Here is a 22,084-nt window from a genome sequence, read left to right on the forward strand (position 1 = left end):
TTTCAGGTTATTTCTATATTGTTATACTCCCTTATCTTTGTTTAATGGGGTTGTAGAGATCATATAAAATGTTTTTATTAATGTTGATATATGGTTTGCTCTTAAGTTACCACTGTTAATGGTGGTTATTCTCTAGGTTATTCTCTACTCTCAAAGAGGTGCTGGTGATAGAACATGCACTTTGGCCAGTTGAGTGGAACAGATATAGCCCAAGCTCAGAATACACTGGAAAGAGAAATCTGCTCACTAAAAAGATCCTCACAAAATAGAAGAGAAATAAATCCTAAAGAGATACATGAATCTCAACATACAAACACAAGAAACATGAGAAAACAAGTCAACGAGATACTTCTAAAATTTCATAACTCGGAAAAACTGAATCCATAGCGCATAAAATGCTGGACAAACAATTCTAATGACTGTTATGTGAACTCAGAACACATAAAAAACTGAATGAAATAAGGAAGGCAATACAGGATATAACTGAAATTTTTCAATAAAGACAGCTTTTGAAAAAAAAAAACACCAAAAAGAAACTTTGGAAATGAAACTGAAATAAGTTAAATAAAAAAAACTCAGTTGAAAGTCTCACCAAAGACTACATAAAGCAGAAGGCAGAATTTCAGGCTTTGATGACAAGGTGAAAGAACCAGAACATAAGATCTAAGAAAGGAAAAATGAATAAACAAGAATTCTGGGACAACATTAAAAGACCTAACTTAAGACTCACTGGTATTGAAAAAGGAGTAGCAATATAGACTAATGATACAGAATACCTACTCAATACAATAACAGCAGAAAAATTCCCAAATTTTGGGAATTACAGACATTAGACATAGGTTGTATTTAGAATCCCAAACAGACATGACGAGGAAAAAAAAATATCTCTACAACATATAAAATGTCAAAACACAGAGCAAGGAAACATTTTAAAAGCTACAAGACAAAAATGCCAAATCACTTAGTAAAGGCAGTACCCTCAGAATAACAGCAGATTTCTCAGAAAACTGATAAAGGTCAGGGAGAGCATGGAATATGTATTTCAAGCACAGGGAAAAAAAAAACTGTCATTAGTGTATCCAGTAAATTTAACCTTTAAAATAAAAAAGAAATAAAAACCTTGTAAGATAAGCACAAATTAAACTAATTAATGACCATTAAGAAAGCATAGAAGATACTTAAAGGAATCCTCCACCTAGACAAGGAAGATAAACATAATCAAATGAGCACAGGAAGGAAAATAAATTCTCAATAGAAGAACAAATAAACAAATGAGAATTAGAAATAAAGAAACCATTTGAAAATGACAGAAATTAGTACTTACCTTTTAATAATATTCTTGAATTTAAATGACATTAATTTGTCAAAGATAAACTGGCAGATAACATGAAAAAACAAGACCCAACTGTTTACTGTCTGCAAGAAATACACTTCACTGACCAAAAAAAAAAAAAAAAAAAAAGAACATGCACAGGATGAAAATGGAAAATGCTATTCTATGAAATGCAATCTGAATGCAAGCAAAAATGGCTATTCTCATACCTGAAAAAGACTTCAATCCAAAATTAGAAGAGACAAAGAAGGTCACCACATATTAGTAAACAATCCACCAAGAAGATGTAACATTTGTAAATACTTATGTCTCATATGTCAATACAAAATTTCATAAAACAAATACCACCTGGCATAAAGGGTCAGATAGGTTCCAATTAAATAATAGAAGGTGATTTCAATACACACTCTCACTAATAGAAATTTTGGGGTTTTTTAAATATATGGAAATTTATTGCTGACAACTTCTAACTACTGCATTTGTAGCATACTGTAAGTTTTGGTACGTTGTATTTCCGATTTCATTTGTTTCAAGAAATGTTTTTATTTCTCTTTTGATTTCATCAATAACCCACTGTTCATTCAAAAGTGTGCTGTTCATTCTCCATGTATTTATATAATTTCTGTTGTTGTTGACTTCTAGCTTTATTCCATTGTGATCATAAAAGACACAGATTATGATTTTGGTTTTCTGAATTTGTTAAAATTTGTTTTGTGGCCTAATATTTGGTTCTTTCTAGAGAAAGTTTCATGTGCTGAGTTTTTTAAAAAATGAACAAAAAAACCCTGTCTTCTGCAGCTGTTTAATAGTATGCTGTGTAAATGTTGAATTTCATTTGATCTACACCATAGTTTGATGTTTCTTTGTTGAATATTTTGCTGGATCATCTGTCCACTAATGAAAGTGGAATACTGAAGTCATCCAGTATTATGACATTGCAGTCTGTCTACCCCTTTAATTATAATAGGGTTTGTTTTATTAAACAGGGTACTCAACAGTAGGTGCATATGGATTTACTATATCATATTTTTGTTGAATTGATCCCCTGATCATTATAATGTGAACATCTTTGTTTCTTCTTACAGTTTTTGTCTTAAAATATATTTTGTCAGAATATAGCTATTACTACTCACTTTAGGTTTCGATTTGCTTGGAATACCATTTTCCATTCTTTCACTTTCAGTTTCTCTACATGTTTTCTAATAATGTGAGTTTCTTCTAGGCAGCATATTGTGGGGTTTTGTTTTTTAATCCATTCAGTTAGTCTGTATGTTTTAACTGGATAATTTAGTCCATTTACATTTATCCTTATTATTTATAGGGAAATGGTTCCTGTTGTTTAAAAATTTTTCTTCTAATTGTTTTTAATATTTTTTATTCTTTTTTCTCTTTTGTTCATCTTTGTGGTTTAATGTTGCACTGTACTGATGTTTAATTATTTTCTATTTCCATTTTTTTTTTCTCTTCAAAAAGGGATTTGACCATTCACATGCTTTTAGGATAATAGTTTTCCTTTTCTTTTTTTGCTTCTGGATGTAGAACTCCCTTAAGCAACTTTTGTAAGGCCAGTATTGCTGTCATGAATTCCCTCTGTTTCTGCTAGTCTTGGAAGGTCTTTGTTTCTTCTTTTCTGAAGGACATTCTTATAGGATATAGTATTCTTGGTTTCCCTGAGTTATTTAATGATGTCAGTGTAACCTTGATAACAAAATTTGACAAAGGTCATTGGATAAATTGGAGTTATAAATCAATCTTACTCTGGGATATGGGCAAAAACTGGAATTAATATTAACCAACAGTGAAATGGATAAATTAGAATTAACAGCACAGCAATAACAGAGTGGACAAATATAATCATTACAATGAAATACTACATGATCACAAAAGTGAGCAACCACTCAATCTGGCAACATGAGTAAATTTGTAAAAATTATTGAAAAAAATTATTAAAAATTTTTTTCCAAAAATAAAAGTTAAAAATCTATAGACAGACTAATATAAATATATCTAGATGATAATTTTATCTCTAAAACATACAAATGTATAGAATTTAGGACTACATATAGTTTCAGACACAGAGGAAGTAAATTAACACAAAATTCATAACAGTCATTAAGTCTGTGTGTGGCAAGAAGGGATTTTGGAACCATCTTTAAGATGAAAAGAAGGACTGTTTTTGTTATCATTATTATTTAACTGTACATATGAAATATATATTAACTTGTTTATGTGTAATAAAATAATAAATGTAAATAATGTAAAACAATAAATGTGATAAATGCAAAACAAGGAAAATGAGTGCTCATTCAGAAGGAAATACATCAAATTTGTTTTCAACCAGATAAAGGTACACAAATGAGCAACAGGACAATTCATGATCTCCCAAAGGTAGAATAAAAACAATTAAACTTAAAATTTGTACCAATAATATGAATATTTAATATTTTAAATGTGATATACAAATATTCTAAGGAAAAGAGTCCCCTCACCCAAACTGTATCCAGTTGTGTCCTAATTGATGGCATTAACTGAATAAATTGAAATGTTAATTAATAGAGCTGATCAATTCACACATCCATCCTGTTTGCTTAAAAGCTATATTTCTCAAAATAGAGTATTTTGATGGGGTCTTAAAGAGTTATAACCTTTTTTGAGGTTTGATCTACACACCAATCTATCACATTCTGAGTACAATTCAGAGTTTTGCAAAATGTATATGCTGTATAACTGTCATCAAAAAGACATACAACATTTTTCTTACTCTTCAAAAGTTTTTGCCTATTTATAGTCAGTTCCCAGATCTACTTCTGGTCCCAGAAAACCATTGATTTTTTTCATAAATATACTTTTTCTTATTCAAGAATGTATTAATTTTGAGTCATAAAATATGAACTCTTTGTGTCTGATTTATTTAGAACATTTTTAAGATCCATCAATCTTGTTGCATCTATCAGTGGTTAATTTCATTACTGTTTATTATTTTTTTATACAGATATAGCAAAATTTGATTATTCTTCTATTCATGGATATCTGAGCTATTTCCAGATTGGGCTTTTATGCAGAAAGCCACAAACAGTTGTATAAGTTTCTATATCAATAAATGTTTTCATATTCCTGAGGTAAATACCTTGGGTAATTGCATATTTAATTGTGAAAGAATGCCAGTGTTCTAAAATGGTTGCACTATTTTACTTTCTCATTAGTAACAGGAAAGTTCCATCTGCTGTACATCATTATCTATACTTGATACTGTCTTTAATTTGCATTTCCCTGATAATTATTAATGCTGATTATATTTTCAATAGCTATTCATTTCTTTGTCTGTGATTGTCTATTCAAATCCTTTGCCATTCTTTGTTGGGTTATCTTATTACTGAGTTTTAAAAGTTCTTTTTCTTGATGTGACTCCTTTGTCAAGATATAAGTAAATTAAGTATTGTCTCCTACTCTGGGCTTATTTTTCTTTTCATACTATGTTCCAAAGAAAGAAAGTTTTTCATTTTGATGGAGTTCCAACTTTTATTTTTATGTTACTTTTATTTTTATGGTTTCTAATGACCTTAGAAATCTAGCCTGTCCCTAGGTGCTTAGATTTTTCTGTGAGATTTTTATCATTAAATTTTATGTTTGGTTCATTTTTTCCTTCATATATAATATCCACTATTCTCATTTATTAAAAAGGCTTCCCTTTTCCCAAAAAATGCCTTGTCACCTTGTGAAAAATTAATTAACTTTATCTGAATTGTTTCTATTCTGTTCTACTGATTTATATCCCTAACCTTTTATCAATACTACACTGTCTTGATTAGTACATATATACATTATAGTAAATCTTGATATCATATCCAAAGATATCCAACTTTGTTTTTCAGAAAGTATGCACTGAATATTCTAGTCATTTAAATGTATTTTAGGGGTTGGGGTTTTGGCTAAGTGGTAGAGCACTTGCCTAGACTTGTGAGGGAGAAACTGGGTTCAATCCTTAGCACCACATAAAAATAAAATAAAGGTTATTGTGTCCACCAACAACTAAAACAAATATTAAAAAAGATTTTAAAAATACGTTTTAGGATACATTTAATAATTTCTACTCAAAAAATGTTAAAGTTCTGATCGGTATTAAGTTAACACTGTATATCAAGTTTGGAGAGAAGTGACATCTTAACAATATTTGAGTTTTCCATTCTGTTAACATGTTATCTCTCCCCATTTATTTGGATGTTCTTTAATTTCTTTTTTTAATAGCTTTTAGTGAACAGATATTTGCATTTTTCAATAAATTGACCTAATGTTAGTCACGAATGCTATACTAAGATAATGTATCTTGCATGAAGGTGGTAAGTGGAAGTAGTTTATAAACTCAGAATAGGTTGTGATCATGCTTAAAATGAATAATAATACTAATTCTGGAAAACAAATTCCTTTCCTAGCTACATTAATGACTGGCCTCAATTTTATTTTGGCAAAAGGAAAAAGATAACATATTTGTGATTTCTAATGAGCTTTCAGCTTTGAAAAGTATTTGGAGCATAAATATCTATTTAAAATTATACAATCTAGTTTTAAATTTTTTTTTTAGTTGTAGATGGACATATACCTTTATTTTATTTGTTTATTCACATGTGGTGCTGAGGATCAAACCCAGGGCCTCACATGTGTAAGGCAAGCACTCTACCACTGAACCACAACCCCAGTCCCACAATCTAGTTTAGACAGGAATACATAATAATGTCACCATTTTCCACAACTGATAGTTCTCAGGTAATTTTTTTCCTGTCAAAATAAAATTACTGATTAGGGAGGTTATTTTTTTCTATTTGTTCAACTTAGTTGTACATGACAGCAGAATGCATTTCAAAGCATCATACACAAATGGAGCACAACATTTCAACTCTCTGGTTGTACACAATGTAGAGTTGTGCCATTCATGCAATCATATATGAACCTAAGAGTAATGATGTCTATCTCATCCCACCATCTATCGGGAGATTATTGTATTAACCACTTTAGAAGGATGGGGTTTTTTCTATCCTGGTTCAAATGTGCATGTACGTATTTTACATGTATCGGTGTGTGTTTATTGTGTGTACACATACATGCATATTTTCTTATCCAAACACCCCATTATACAAATGAAATCCACTTCATTATGTCTATTTATTTCTATATACAGAGAAACTTAAGTGATGAAACTACTATCACTCTATTATTAGGAAATAGATGCCAAACATGTATACACACAGAAATATAATGTGTATCAAAAACAGGACGGTGCAATTAATATCTATAGACTACTTGAATTATATATTATTTCATTTTAAGACCTCTTTGAAGTGGGCTTATAATACCTAGTCATAGCACAAAAAAAACTAAGATCTAATACCAAGCCTTTAACATTGAAGATGGCACACTCGGATTCAAGTTCAAGTCCAAAGCTCTTTTCTATTCCACAAAAACTACATTAGAATTTAATCAATATGGCCAGGTGCAATAGTGTATGCCTGTAATCCCAGTAGCTTGGGAGGTTAAGGCAGAAGGATCACAGCTCAAAGCCAGCCTCATCAATTTAGCAAGTCCCTAAGCAACTTAGCAAGACCCTGTCTCAAAAAATAAAAAGGTTTGAGAGTATACCCCCCAAAAGAATCTAATAAATGCTTGCTAACAATGTGATAAGCATGAAACATAGCAAATTAAGTAGCATAATCCTTTTTAAGTTCTTGTAGACACTACTTAATGACAATATTGGTAGTATTATTTCATATTATCATTTGTTGTGCTTATTTTATAAGTGAAAGTACCATTTTATTTTTCCTAACCATTAAAACAATAAATATTTACAACTGAAAAATTTGAAAATAGAAGAAATTAATGCTCAGGTAATTGCCACTAATATTTTGGTACATATTCCTCATCTATTTCCAAACATATTTTCAGAATACAGATAAGATCATACTTTACATATTATTTGTACATACACCTTCACTTTATTGCATAACATTTAAATTTTTAATGGCTTTTTACATGAAAACACTAAGTCATCAATCTTAAATGGACCATAATTGGAACAATTAGTAAACTTATTTTTGCTACTGAAATTATGCTGCAATGGACATACTTATGGAATAGACTCACCCCATACTATATTTACATCCTCTTAAAATTCTCAGGATTAGAATTACTAGAATCTGAAAATTTTTTAAGGTTTTTTTTCCAATTGTGCTAACAAAACTTGATATCCAGCAGCAAAGAATGAAGGTATCCATCAATGGATTTCGATAGCAGAAGATAATTTCCATTTTATCTGTTAATTAAAAGGAAAATTATTATCTCATTGAATTCATTTACATCTCTTTTGATCATTAGTTAAGAGTGGTCATTTCCCTAGTCTAGTGTTTGAAAATGGCTTATTTTTGTTTTTACTGATTATGTATTGGGGTCTTCACTGGTTTTCTTACTAATTTTTATACATTCTTTCTATAGAAAGAAATCCATCTTTATAGTCATAAACTTAAGACTTATTTCTCATACTTTACCATTTATCATTTATTTATATTTTCCTTGTGTTTTCAAAGTCAGACAAATTAGTATTGAGAGGCTATTGGCTAGATTCATTCTGGTTAAACATTAGTACTTCTTCTTGCTGATAGCCAGGTAATTAACTGCCTCTTAGTAAACTTAGATTAAGAAACAACTATGAGGTTTGGAATTAAGTAGGGAAAACAAAGGGAGAACTGTTGAGTTTCCTGCCTAATTTTAGTAATATAACAGATTCTTCTATTCCAGTAGAAAGACAAATTTGAATATGACTTTTGTTTATTTGGATTAAGTCTTATACTAACGCATTTAAACTGTGCCTGCTTGGTAGTTTTTTGTATTCTGTCCCATGAAGTTTGAAAACCTGCTTAAGAGTTATGACTTTTTACTAGAATTAAACACTAGAATGAATTCACATTTTAAAATCTAGTTGGCTATGTATCTGACCTCCCATGTGCATAACAGAATGAAAACAATCATTTGACATTTGTCATGTAAACAGTAGGCTAAAACTAACAAGCAACACTGCTGTTGAAATGAAAAAAAAAAGCAACAAGATCTTATTCATAAAACTGAAAAATGTCTAGACATATTAGCAATTTCAAACTTCTTTTAGCTGGCTTCATGGCACTTGCCTATAATCCCAATGAATCAGGAGGCTGAGGCAACAGGATCACAAGTTTGAAGTCAGACTTGGCTAATCATATATCAAAATTTATAAAAGGGCTGGGGATAGAGCTCAGTGGTAGTATGTCCCTGGGCTTAATCCCCAAGACCACATACATACAAAAAAATTCTGAGAAAAAGTATAAAAATTATTGTTTGAAACCATCTTCTTTTCAATTATCTCCCCTTTCATGTCCACGCCCACCCCCACCATGTCTGGAAAAACAAGTGTATCAGGTGTGAATGCACACCTAGAAGATTTTTCAAAGGTTAAATTTTCAAAACTATTACATCAAATAGCAGCTCTGATTTATTCAAAACATTTTTTATTGTTATCTACTCTAACAGAAGATATCATGTTGGTACCATTTTAACTTTTATGCACATATATTTATCCTCACAAATGCATATCAAATTGTGAAAAAAATGTAAAGGAAAGCTTAGGTGAATCTACTGATTATTAACAATACAATACCTTTATCACTTTTCTATGTTTTACCTAAAATTCATTGTTCCATATAAATAAAATATTCTATGGGCTGGTGAATTCCACTATTTCTTAAACAGATTTAGCAAAGGAAGTTCATTAGAGCTTTATATGGAAACAAGAGTCATCATCACTATGGTGTTCTTGTAGGTGATTCCTCATTATTCATTTTCCTCTTTTTCCATAGTAATAGAAACCATGATATTTGGCTAATATATGGTCATTTGGAATAAAGACCAGTTCTCAGCCTGTTTAATCTAGAGATTACTTTGTGATTTCAATTTTAACCAATATGCAGTAAGCAGGGAATGTTTTCCACAACTTTTAAGAAGTATTCTTTTTTTTTTTTTTAAAGGCAGATTCCTTTTTTTTCTTTCTTTCTTTCATTCTACAAGCCAGACTATAGATATGCTGTATAGTATTAGCCATCTGGGACCACCAGGCTGAAGTATAATAAAGAGGACAATAAAGCAGGAGGACAAAATAAGCCCAAGTGCTTGTTTTTTTTAATGTATTTAACTACTAATATATATTAATTGCATAGTAAATGGGTTTCATTGTGACAATTTCCATACATGCATATGATGAATTTTGACCATATCCACCCTCCCCTATTCTCCCTTTCCTAAAAGTTTCTCTTCTACTTTCATGTCATGGGTTTTGTTATTATTGTTAAAGATTCTATATATGAAAGAAATATGATATTTTTTTTTCTGAGCTGGCTTATTTTGTTTAACATGATGATCTTCAGTTACAAACATTATCCTGCAAATAACATAATTTCATTTTTCTTTATTGCGAAATAATAATTGTGTATATATTCTACATTTTCTTTATCCCTTTATACATTGATGAGTATCTAGGCTGATTTTATAGGCTATAATGAATAGTTGCATGATAAACATGTGTATGCAGGTATCTCTACTGTATGCTGGCTTTGCTGTCTTCAGATATATACCTATTAGTGGCATAGCATGATCATATGGCAATTCTGGTTTAGTTTTTTAAGAAACCTCAATACTGTTTTCTATTGTGGCTGTATTAGTTTACATTCCTACCAAGAGTGTATGAGGGTTCCTATTCCCCTGAATCTTTGCCAATATTTGCTAATTTTTGTTTTCTTGGTAATGGCCATTCTAATTGTGGCCATTGTAGTTTTGATTTGCATTTCGCTAATGACTAATGGTAAGGAACATTTTTTCATATATTTGTTGAATATCTTTACTTCTTTTCAGAAATGTCTCTTCAGCTCATTTGCCATTTACTGATTGGATCACTTATTATTTTGGTATTATGTTTCAAGTTCTTTATACATTCTGGATATTAATCCTTGGTCAGATGAATAACTGGAATAGATTTTCTCCCATTTCTAGGCTATCTCTACACTCTTCTTCCTTTGTTGTAAAGAAGTGTTTTAATTTGATATAATCTCATTAGGCAATTCTTGTTATTAATTACTGAGCGACTAGAATCCCATTCAGGAAATCACTGCCTATATCAGTATCTGAAGTGTTTCTCTTACATTTTCCTCTAGTAATTTCAGGTCTTACACTGAGGTCTTCAATCTATTTTCAGTTGAACTTTGTATAGGGTAAGAGATGGGGATCTAGTTTCAATCTTTTACAGGTTGATGTTCAATTTTCCAGCTCCATTTGTTGAAAAAGCTCTTTTCTCTGATGTGTGTGTGTGTTTGTGTGTGTGTGTATTTTTAGCTCCTGTATTGAGAATCAATGAGCCTGAGTCATTGATAACTGTAGACCTGCCATACTAAACTCAGACTGTGTATTCTTAATTGAAAAAGAAAAAAATATCTGTTTAAAGAGGCATTATTTCTATCTAGGGTAAAGAATGCCACTTACAGATAATCAATTTCCTATCATAAGACAGTAATAGGCAGCTACTAAAACTAAATGTGAGATATTAAAAGAATAATCCAAAAGATAAAATAATGCCTTTATTAAAGCCCTGGAGTTTAATGAGTTTAATGGTTTGGGTTCTTGATGTACACTCACTGCTTATATGACTTTGGATATATTCCTTATCCTTTTTAAGTTTCAGTTTCCAATCTGTAATCTGAAAAGGATAATAATTGTGATGACAATTAAAACAAAACAATGAATGTAAAATATGACAAATGGGCACAAAGTAAGCATATGTTAATTACATTCATGTGTTTCAGTTAACAACAGACTACATATATAATGGTGGCCCACGTCAGCCATCTTAGTTTGCATAAGCACTTTGTGATGTCTGCACAACAGTAAAATCACCTAATGAAGCATTTCTCAGAATTTTTCCCCATCATTAAACACCACATGACGGTAATAGTAATACTATTATCATCAATATGAAATTAATATCTTATAAATCTTATTGTTTTTAATGAGTTAATGTAAGAATTATATGAATTATATTACTCTCCATCAAAGATCTATCCCCTATTAATCATATCTGTTTGATTTATTTTCTTGAATAGTAAAGAAAAATTAAAGAGTATATTAGGAAAATGAGTATAGTTCCTATTTATATAATTATTATGATTTAAGAATCATATGAACTCAAGAAGTTGTTAATTACTGATTAGACTTGAAATTACATAGAAAAGTGCTAACATTTATATTTTAAATAGAACATTAGCATTGTAGTATTCATTTGTATTACTATAATGAATACATTTAATGAATGACTGAGTAACCACATGGAAATCTTTTTCACATGCTTACTGGCTGCCTGTATCCTCCTTAATGAAATATCTATTCAAGTCATTTGCTCATTTTCTAACCAAATTACTTTATTATAATTCAGTTTAGGGACTTCTTTATATGTTCTAGATATAAGCCTTTTGAGGAATATGTGACTTATACATATTTTCTTCCAGTCTATAGTCTTATCTTTTCATCCTCTTAATAGGGTCATTCAGAGAGCAAAAGATGGTAGTCTTTATAAGTCCATTTTATAAAGCTGTTCTTTTGTGAATTATGCTTTCAGTGTGCCTAGCCTGTCTACCTTCTTTTCACTAATTTTTGAAGTTTTCTGGTAGGTAGTTTGCCTAGATGCTATAATTAGTAAAAGAACTAAATTGGAATATGTGTACTGCATCATATATAGAACCCAGCCAGACCTTAAGCGGAATGTAAATGGCTATCTCATTCAGAACTCAAATACTGTTATTTATTTTTAGTGCAGATATTATAATTATTTGATATTTTATCATCTTCAACTTTCTTAAGTTCATAGAGGATTTTTATAATACTTGGTCTTTATTTCATTTCTTTTATATTTTCAAATAATTGTTAGCCTAACAAAATGTTATATATGGTATATCCTCTAGGCTTAGTAGTTGTAAGAAATTACTACATACAATTCCCTGGTCATTAGTCACTATTAGGATCACAAACAATAAAAGTTAAACTCTTCTCATGCATTGTTTATTCATTTTTATAAAAGCATGTAGCACACAGAAAACCATAAGATAGCTAAGATTCTTAATGCTATGAAAATTACATTCTAGTGACTAAAGTAGGGTAGAGAGACTACAGACGTATGAATATGTTCTCTTCAGGTTGGAAAAAACCTAGTCTACTATGTTTTGGTTAATATTAGGAATATACATTTGAAAATATTAAAAAATTTCAACCAGTAGATTGGGTTAGGTTAGAAGATATATTTACTTGGTACAAAAGAATTTTAATGCTACAGTAAACTATAAACAAATACTTACAACATATAGTTGTTTCCACAGACTGGCCCATTCTTGAAGAGTTGCTGTAACCTCAGTCACAATGGAATCTTCGAGTGGAACCACAGTTTCATACTGCCTAGAATTATAGCCACAATATACAGAGACATTATTTTTGATAAAATCAGAATATATCTGCTGCATTTTTCAATATGCTTAATTCAAATGTTAAATTACTGCAAATAGGAAAATAAGTACATCTAATTGATTAAAGATCTTTTGCAGTGATACTCTGCAATGGTATAACTGAGCTGAATTAACATAAAATCATTTGGATTTTTACTACATAATTTGTAGTTACTTTCCATTTTCCTTTTTTTAATTTGTTCTTTTTAGATAAACATGACAATAGATTATACTTGACATACATACATGGAGTATAACTTATTATACCTAGGATCCCATACTTATGGTTTGTACATGATGGGAAATATAAGACGGTTTTTGGCATGAACTTTAAGCATTAAACTATTTTTAGTCAATGAAAACCATAACATTGCCAAAGCTTTGCTTAAATTTTTTACTTTAAAAAATTGTGTCCTTTAAAATTTTTCTTTCATGCAAATTGGGGGGCTTTTAAAAGATCTGAAAGGCACGGAAGACAATGGATTCTTTTTTTTATTATTGGTTGTTCAAAACAGTACAAAGCTCTTGACATATCATATTTCATACATTTGATTCAAGTGGGTTTTGAACTCCCATTTTTACCCCAAATACAGATTGCAGAATCACGTCGGTTACACATCTACATTTTTACATAATGCCCTATTAGTAACTGTTGTATTCTGCTACCTTTCCTATCCTCTACTAACTCCCCTCCCCTCCCCTCCCATCTTCTCTCTCTACCTCATCTACTGTAATTCATTTCTCTCCTTGTTTATTTTCCCATTCCCCTCACAACCTCTTATATGTAATTTTGTATAACAATGAGGATCACCCTCCATTACCATGCAATTTCCCTTTTCTCTCCCTTTCCCTCCCACCTCATGTATCTGTTTAATGTTAATCTTTTCTTCCTGCTCTTCCTCCCTGCTTTGTTCTTAGTTGCTCTCATTATATCAAAGAAGACATTTGGTATTTGTTTTTTAGGGATTGGCTAGCTTCACTAAGCATAATCTGCTCTAGTGCCATCCATTTCCCTGCAAATTCCATGATTTTGTCATTTTTTAGTGCTGCGTAATACTCCATTGTGTATAGATGCCACATTTTTTTTATCCATTCATATATTGAAGGGCATCTGGGTTGGTTCCACAGTCTAGCGATTGTGAATTGTGCTGCTATGAACATCGATGTAGCAGCATCCCTGTAGTACGCTCTTTTAAGGTCTTCAGGGAATAGTCCGAGAAGGGCAATAGCTGGGTCAAATGGTGGTTCCATCCCCAGCTTTCCCAGGAATCTCCATACTGCTTTCCAAATTGGACGCACCAGTTTGCAGTCCCACCAGCAATGTACACTTTTCCCCACATCCTCTCCAGCACTTGTTGTTGTATGACTTCATAATGGCTGCCAATCTTACTGGAGTGAGATGATATCTTAGGGTGGTTTTGATTTGCATTTCTCTGACTGCTAGTGATGGTGAGCATTTTTTCATGTACTTGTTGATTGATTGTATGTCCTCCCCTGAGAAGTGTCTGTTCAGGTCTTTGGCCCATTTGTTGATTGGGTTATTTGTTTTCTTATTGTTTAATTTTTTGAGTTCTTTGTATACTCTGGATATTAGGGCTCTATCTGAAGTGTGAGGAGTAAACATTTGTTCCCATGATGTAGGCTCCCTATTTACCTCTCTTATTGTTTCTCTTGCTGAGAAAAAACTTTTCAGTTTAAGTAAGTCCCATTTGTTGATTCTTGTTATTAACTTTTGTGCTATGGGTATCCTATTAAGGAATTTGGAGCCCAACCCCACAATATGTAGATCGGAGTCAACTTTTTCTTCTATCAGACGTAGAGTCTCTGATTTGATATCTAGCTCCTTGATCCACTTTGAGTTAACTTTTGTGCATGGCGAGAGGAGGGGATTCAGTTTCATTTTGTTGCATATGGATTTCCAGTTTTCCCAACACCATTTGTTGAAAATGCTATCCTTCCTCCATTGCATGCTTTTAGCTCCTTTATCAAATATAAGATAGTTGTAGTTTTGTGGATTAGTCTCTGTGTCCTCTATTCTGTACCATTGGTCCACCCGCCTGTTTTGGTACCAGTACCATGCTGTTTTTGTTACTATTGCTCTGTAATATAGTTTTAAATCCGGTATCGCTATACCACCTGATTAGAATTGCTTTTGCTATTCTGGGTCTTTTATTTTTCCATATGAATTTCATGATTGCTTTCTCTATTTCTACAAGAAATGCCGTTGGGATTTTGATTGGCACTGCATTAAATCTATAGAGAACTTTTGGTAATATCGCCATTTTGATGATGTTAGTTCTGCCTATCCATGAACAGGGTATATTTTTCCATCTTCTAAGATCTTCTTCTACTTCTCTTTTTAGGGTTTTGTAGTTTTCATTGTATAAATCCTTCACCTCTTTTGTTAGGTTGATTCCCAAGTATTTTATTTTTTTGAGGATATTGTGAATGGAGTGTTTTTCCTCATTTCCGTTTCAGAAGTTTTGTCGCTGATATACAGAAATGCCTTTGATTTATGCGTGTTGATTTTATATCCTGCCACTTTGCTGAATTCATTCATTAGTTCTAGTAGTTTTTTTGTAGACCCTTTTGGGTGTTCTAGGTATAGAATCATGTCATCCGCAAATAGTGATAATTTAAGTTCTTCTTTTCCTATTTTTATGCCTTTAATTTCTTTCGTCTAATTGCTCTGGCCAGTGTTTTGAGAACTATATTGAATAGAAGTGGTGATAGAGGACATCCCTGTCTTGTTCCAGATTTTAGGGGGAATGCCTTCAATTTTTCTCCATTGAGAATGATGCTAGCCTGAGGCTTAGCATAGATAGCTTTTACTATGTCGAGGTAAGTTCCTGTTATTCCTAGTTTTTCTAATGTTTTGAACATAAAGGGATGCTGTACTTTGTCGAATGCTTTTTCTGCGTCTATTGAGATGATCATATGGTTCTTATTTTTAAGTCTATTGATGTGGTGAATAACATTTATTGATTTCCGTATATTGAACCATCCTTGCATCCCAGGGATGAATCCTACTTGATCATGGTGCACAATTTTTTTTGATGTGCCTTTGTATCCGATTCGCCAGAATTTTATTGAGGATTTTTGCATCTAGGTTCATCAGAGATATTGGTCTGTAGTTTTCTTTCTTTGAGGTGTCTTTGTCTGGTTTCGGAATCAGGGTGATGTTGGCCTCATAGAATGAATTTGGCAGAGCTCCCTCTTTTTCTATTTCCTGAAATAGCTTGAAAAGTATTGGTATTAATTCTTCCTTAAAGGTTTTGTAAAACTCCTCTGTATACCCATCCGGTCCTGGGCTTTTCTTGGTTGGAAGTCTTTTGATTGCTTCTTCTATTTCATCTATTGATATTGGTCTGTTTAAGTTGTGAGTATCCTCCTGACTCAGTCTGGGCAAATCATATGACTTAAGGAATTATCGATGTCTTCACTATCTTCTATTTTATTGGAATATAGGTTTTCAAAATAATTTCTAATTGTCTTCTGTATTTCTGTAGCGTCTGTTTTGATATTGCCTTTTTCATCCCGTATGTTAGTGATTTGAGTTCTCTCTCTTCTTCTCTTCGTTAGCATGGCTAAGGGTCTGTCGATCTTATTTATTTTTTCAAGGAACCAACTTTTAGTTTTGTTAATTTTTTCAATAGTTTCTTTTGTTTCAATTTCATTGATTTCCGCTCTGATTTTAATTATTTCTTGCCTTCTGCTACATTTACTGTTGTTTTGCTCTTCCTTTTCTAGGGCTTTGAGATGAAGTGTGAGCTCATTTATTTGTTGGTTTTTCCTTTTTTTAAGGAATGACCTCCAGGTGATGAATTTCCCTCTTAAAACTGCTTTCATTGTGTCCCATAGATTCCGATATGTTGTGTCTGTATTTTCATTTATCTATAAGAATTTTTTGATTTCCTCCTTTATGTCTTCTGTAACCCAATGATCATTCAGTAACATATTGTTCACTTTCCATGTGATGTAGGATTTTTCCTTCCTTCTTTTATCATTGATTTCCAGTTTCATTCCATTATGATCAGATAAAATGCATGGGATTATCTCCACTCCTGTATATTTACTAAGGGTTGCCCTATGGCATAATATATGGTCTATTTTTCAGAAGGATCCATGTGCTGCTGAGAAAAAAGTATATCCACTTGATGATGGTTGATATATTCTATAATGTCAGTTAAGTCTAGGTTGTTGATTGTGATATTGAGTTCTATAGTTTCTTTATTCAACTTTTGTTTGGAGGATCTGTCAAATGGTGAGAGAAGTGTGTTGAAGTCACCCATAATTATTGTGTTGTGGTCTATTTGATTCTTGAACTTGAGGAGAATTTGTTTTATGAACGTCGCAGCACCATTATTTGTTGCATAAATATTGATAATTGTTATGTCTTGTTGGTGAATGGTTCCCTTTAACAATATATAATGTCCATCCTTATCCCTTTTGATTAACTTAGTCTTGAAGTCGATTTTATTCAATATGAGGATGGCCACCCCTGCTTGCTTACGAGGACCGTGTGCGTGGTATATTTTTTCCCAACCTTTCACCTTCAGCCTGTGTATGTCTTTTGCAATCAGATGTGTCTCCTGGAGGCAGCATATTGTTGGATTTGTTTTTTTAATCCATGTTACCAGCCTATGTCGCTTTATTGGAGAGTTTAAGCCATTAACGTTTAGAGTTACTATTGATATATGGTTTGTACTTCCAGCCATGTTTGATTATTTATCTTCTTTTTTTTTAATTTAATTTAGTTTGTTTCTCCATGGTTAGCTTTCCCCCCGCCCTCTGTTTTTATAGAGGCACTTCCCACTGATGGTTTTGGTTATTGTTTTTCATTTCTTCCTCGTGTAGTGTTTTGCTCAAGATGCTTTGCAATGCTGGTTTTCTGGCTGCAAATTCTTTTAGCTTTTGTTTATCATGAAAGATTTTTATTTCGTTGTCGTACCTGAAGCTTAATTTTGCTGGATACAGAATTCTTGGTTGGCATCCATTGTCTTTCAGTGTTTGAAATACGTTGTTCCAGGATCTTCTCGCTTTCAGCGTCTGTGATGAAAAATCCGTTGTTAACCTTATTGGTTTACCCCTGAATGTAATCTGCCTCCTTTCTATTGTAGCTTATAATATTTTCTCTTTGTTCTGTATATTGGATATCTTCATAACAATGTGTCTTGGCGTTGGTCTACTGTGATTTTGTGTGCTCGGTGTCCTGTATGCATCTAAAATTTGTATATCTGTTTCCTTTTTTATTTCTGGAAAGTTTTCTGTAATTATTTCATTCAGCAGGCTACTCATTCCCTTGGTTTGAATCTCTGTACCTTCTTCTATCCCGATGACTCGTAGGTTTGGTTTTTTTATGTTATCCCATATCTCTTGGATGTTTCTCTGGTGATTTTTAACCAGCCTTTCTGAGTTGGCTAGGCTCTTTTCAAGATGATATATTTTGTCTTCATTATCTGACGTTCTGGCTTCTACTTGCTCCACTCTGTTAGTGATACTCTCAATTGAGTTTTTAATTTGGTTTATCGTTTCCTTCATTTCTAGAATTATTGTTTGATTTTTTTTATAATCTCTATCTCCTGATAAAGATGCTTAACTTCTTCTTTTATCTGTTTATGTAATTCATTTTCAAAGTGTTCTTTCACTGTTTGGATTTGCTGTCTCGTATCCTCTTTAAGGTTCCATTCCATCTGTCTAAGGTATTCCTTGAGTTCTTTATATGACCATTTTTCTGCTGACTCTAGGTCCTCCTGAATATTTAGGCTGTCCTTCATTGTTTGTACCCCTTTTCTTCCTTGCTTTTTTATGCTGCTCATGTTACTTCTTGTTCTGTTTGACTGCTGAGTTACTGTTTACTCTTATAAATTTATTTGATGCTTGGGAGGAAAGATATTAGAAGGGAAGGGAAGAAGTCACTAAAGAGAATGAGAGTAGGCAGGTAGAATTCAAGGAAGGGGGAATAAGAAAATTAAAAAGAAATGAAAAGACAAAAGAAACAAAAACAAAACACACGCAAAAAAGTTAGAAAATAGAGAAAGAAAGAAAAGAAAAAAAATTTTTTTACAAAAATAATAATGATAATAAAAATAATGAAAATTAAAATTTAAAAATTATAATAATAATAAAAATAAAAGAATTTAAAAAAATTAGAAACATTAAAAAAAGTTAAAGAACAACAACAAAAAAAATTGAAAATGAAAGAGAAAAAAAAAGAAAAAGAAAAAGAAAAAAAAAGATAATAATAATAATAATAAATGCAGTCATAGAGTTCGATTAATTTCTCTTTCAGTAGGTGGAGCTGTGCCCACTGGGTCAAGCTTCTCCTCTCACTAAGTGGGAACCAATCACTGTGTAGCAGCTCTTCCTCACAGACTGGGCGGGTTTCCAATCCTGAGTGCCTAAGGCCTTCTCTTGTGTTTCCTCAAGCCAGGTCGCGCTCACCTGTGACGCTCACCACAATACTGGCTACACGCCATGTCTGCTGCTCCTGGGAGCCCTGTTGCGCTGGTTTCAATGCAGTTATCTCCTCCGCCCGTGACGTCAGTTCTCTGCCAAGGTGGTATCACATGTAAATGGTGACCGTTCGTTCCCTTTGCCGGGTGACCAATGCAACGGGTGGGTCCTGACTGTCTCTCCCAATCCCTGTTTCAATCCTGTGGCCACTGACTATGAAGGCTCGGTTGGTTTTTACCTCTGAAAGTTCCTAAGGGCCAACCAGTTATTTCAGCGGGATTGTTAGTGCTGAGTCACGAGAAGCAGGTGAACCGGAGCTTGGATGCAGCCGATCAGGGCTCGGTGTGTGTGTTCTGAGGGGCCCAGACTGTACACCCCAAATCCACATCAGCTCAGCATTGCCTAGTGATCATGAGCAAACAGCATTTATACAGTTTACAGCTCCCTATGCCCGCGCAGTTGAAGAGGTCAGAGACTTGATCTCTCCCCGCCCGCTGCCATGTTAGATCTCCTCAATGATATTCATGTTGCCCTTACAGCTTCCTGGCATAAGCAAGTTCTTGGGATTATACAAACTGCTGCTTCTGTTTCCAGTCCAGATTTCTAGAAATTAAACCCTGCCGCCGTTGCCTCTTCCCCGGGGCCACACTCAGGGGCGCCGCGCTCGTCCGCAACCGTAGCTGCGCCGCCGACCGGTGCCCAGCCCCCGGGGCCCAAGCGGCTGCTGCCGCGGCTCTCCAACTCCCTCCTCTGAAGCACAGGTCCCCTCGCAGCGGCATGCAGAACGACCCCAGAGCAGGCTCTGCCCGAGGGTGCAGCGGCGAACAGGCGCTCAAGGCTGCGGTCCAGCCTTTGGAGGACAGGGCTTGGCACGCAGCACAGCTCCAACCTCTAGGTGCGGCTGCCGGACAATGTAGCCATAGCCATCAAGACAGTCGGCAGAAAGCAAATGGCGGCTCCCACAGAGAGGATTTTCGGCACAGAAACCGCAGCCCAGCCAACGATCCAAATCCACAAACTCTACCTGTATAAAAAATATTCAAAAAAAATAAAAGGCGGGGCGCACTGAGCTTTCTTTGCCTAGGGTACTTACAATCCACTGCTGATTACACATTCACCTTTTCTGCCCGGAGCGAAGCGAAAGAGGAAGCAGATGGGAGCAAAGCGCCCGCGGCTCTGACAATGGATTCTTTTTAAAAAAATTATAAGCATTCCATTATGTTGGTATTGTGTTTTCTTAGAAATAAGTGTCAAGAAAGAATGCTATATCTGATAGAGGAATTGTGACCAAGGAATAGAAAGGTGCTTGGGTTCTCTCAAACCACCTCATAAGAAATATCCTCTATGATGCCAATCCCTGTGCAAATGATCGAGGATTTATTTGTGAACAAAAAGAAAAGAGTTCCTTTCTTCACAGACTGGTTGGTCTGGATAAAGAAACAGAGTGATAAATAATAAGAAAACAGATAGGGACAATGATAAATCTAAGAAGGAACTGAAAAGATTACAATGAGAGATTTCATCTTGGGAACACAATTTAAGATGAGAAAATCCATGAACTCCTTCCTCTCTGAAAAAGTGTTAAGGACCAAAACACTGGAAGAAAAAAAAAAAAAGCTTGACAAGAAAAATGTGTGGGCAGAAGAAAATCAAATATGGTATCATAAGAAAAGGGGGAAAATATACCAAAAAATGCTGAGTTGGAAAATTAGTATCATATATTCAAGATGAGGAAAAGGATGATATAGTTGGGGTCTACTCTCATTGGGACTTTTTGAAAGAGAATAAAGATTTCAATTTTAACATAAGTAATATATATGAAAAGTTATTGAAAGAAGGAGTAGAACTTGATAATATTTTATAACAACTACACCAATTTTGAGGGGCATTAAAATATTTTCTGGGACTATAGAGTTCATGTATGATGTCATGAGGTTACTGGAATTCACATTCTGATTTGTTAGCCAGAAAGAGCACAGGAAAATGCATTTCACAAAATTAGCATTAAGTATCATTTCTTCCTAAAGGAAGACAGCTGACAAAGCATTGAAATGTTCAAAAATGACTCAGTGCATTGTACTGAGTGCAAATGAATACATGTTTTATTATGTTTTAAGTTTTATTCTGTTTTGTAGAATTTATTTCAGATGACAAAAATTGTCTTGGATTAATACTGCAGCTCTATTAGTATCCAACAAATTTACAAGCTATCTAAAGTAAAAACTTTTATCAAGGGTTTGTTGAGAGCAAAAATGTTACAAAGGTGACATTAGCAAGATGGCAAAATAGGTGTTTTCTATTGTCCTCCACCTGTAAAAACATTGATTTGACAGCTACCTATGGATAAAATTCCAATGGAGAATTTTCAACCTGCTGGAGCAAAAAAAAAAAAAATCCAAGAATAAATACACTAAAAAGGGTGGAAATAAAGTTTTACTTTATCTGAATCACCCTCCCTTAAGGTGCCTTAAGCTCAGTGCCAAGATAAACTCTCAGCCCACAATTTCTCCCACAGTTAAAAATGAAACGCAGTGGGGCTAGGGTTGTGCCTTGCACATGTGAGGCAATGGGTTTGATCCTCAGCACCACATAAAAAAAATAAACAATAAAGATATTGTGTCCAACTACAACTAAAAAAAAGTCCTCTAAAAAAAAGTGAATCACAGTTAAGTGAGTACCCATTTCCACTACCCATGTGAGATACTAGCCAAGAGGCCCACTTCTTTCTCACCACACTCAGAAT

General features: G+C 33.3%; 1 protein-coding gene across 8 annotated transcripts in view; it reads right to left on the reverse strand.

The window, feature by feature from the left end:
- Dock3 (dedicator of cytokinesis 3) overlaps nucleotides 1–22,084 on the reverse strand; it is a 680,226-nt gene that overhangs the window by 414,195 nt on the left and 243,947 nt on the right. For all 8 annotated transcript variants that reach the window (XM_058574833.1, XM_058574836.1, XM_058574835.1 and 5 more), the window contains exon 5: nucleotides 12,742–12,838. In XM_058574833.1, coding sequence (XP_058430816.1) covers nucleotides 12,742–12,838 — 97 coding nt within the window. The remainder of the gene's footprint in view (nucleotides 1–12,741; nucleotides 12,839–22,084) is intronic.

This window comes from Marmota monax, unplaced genomic scaffold, assembly GCF_021218885.2.
Source record: "Marmota monax isolate L192 unplaced genomic scaffold, Marmota_monax_Labrador192_F-V1.1 WCK01_AAM20220418_F8-fsc00022, whole genome shotgun sequence".
NCBI classification, from domain to species: Eukaryota; Metazoa; Chordata; class Mammalia; order Rodentia; family Sciuridae; genus Marmota; species Marmota monax.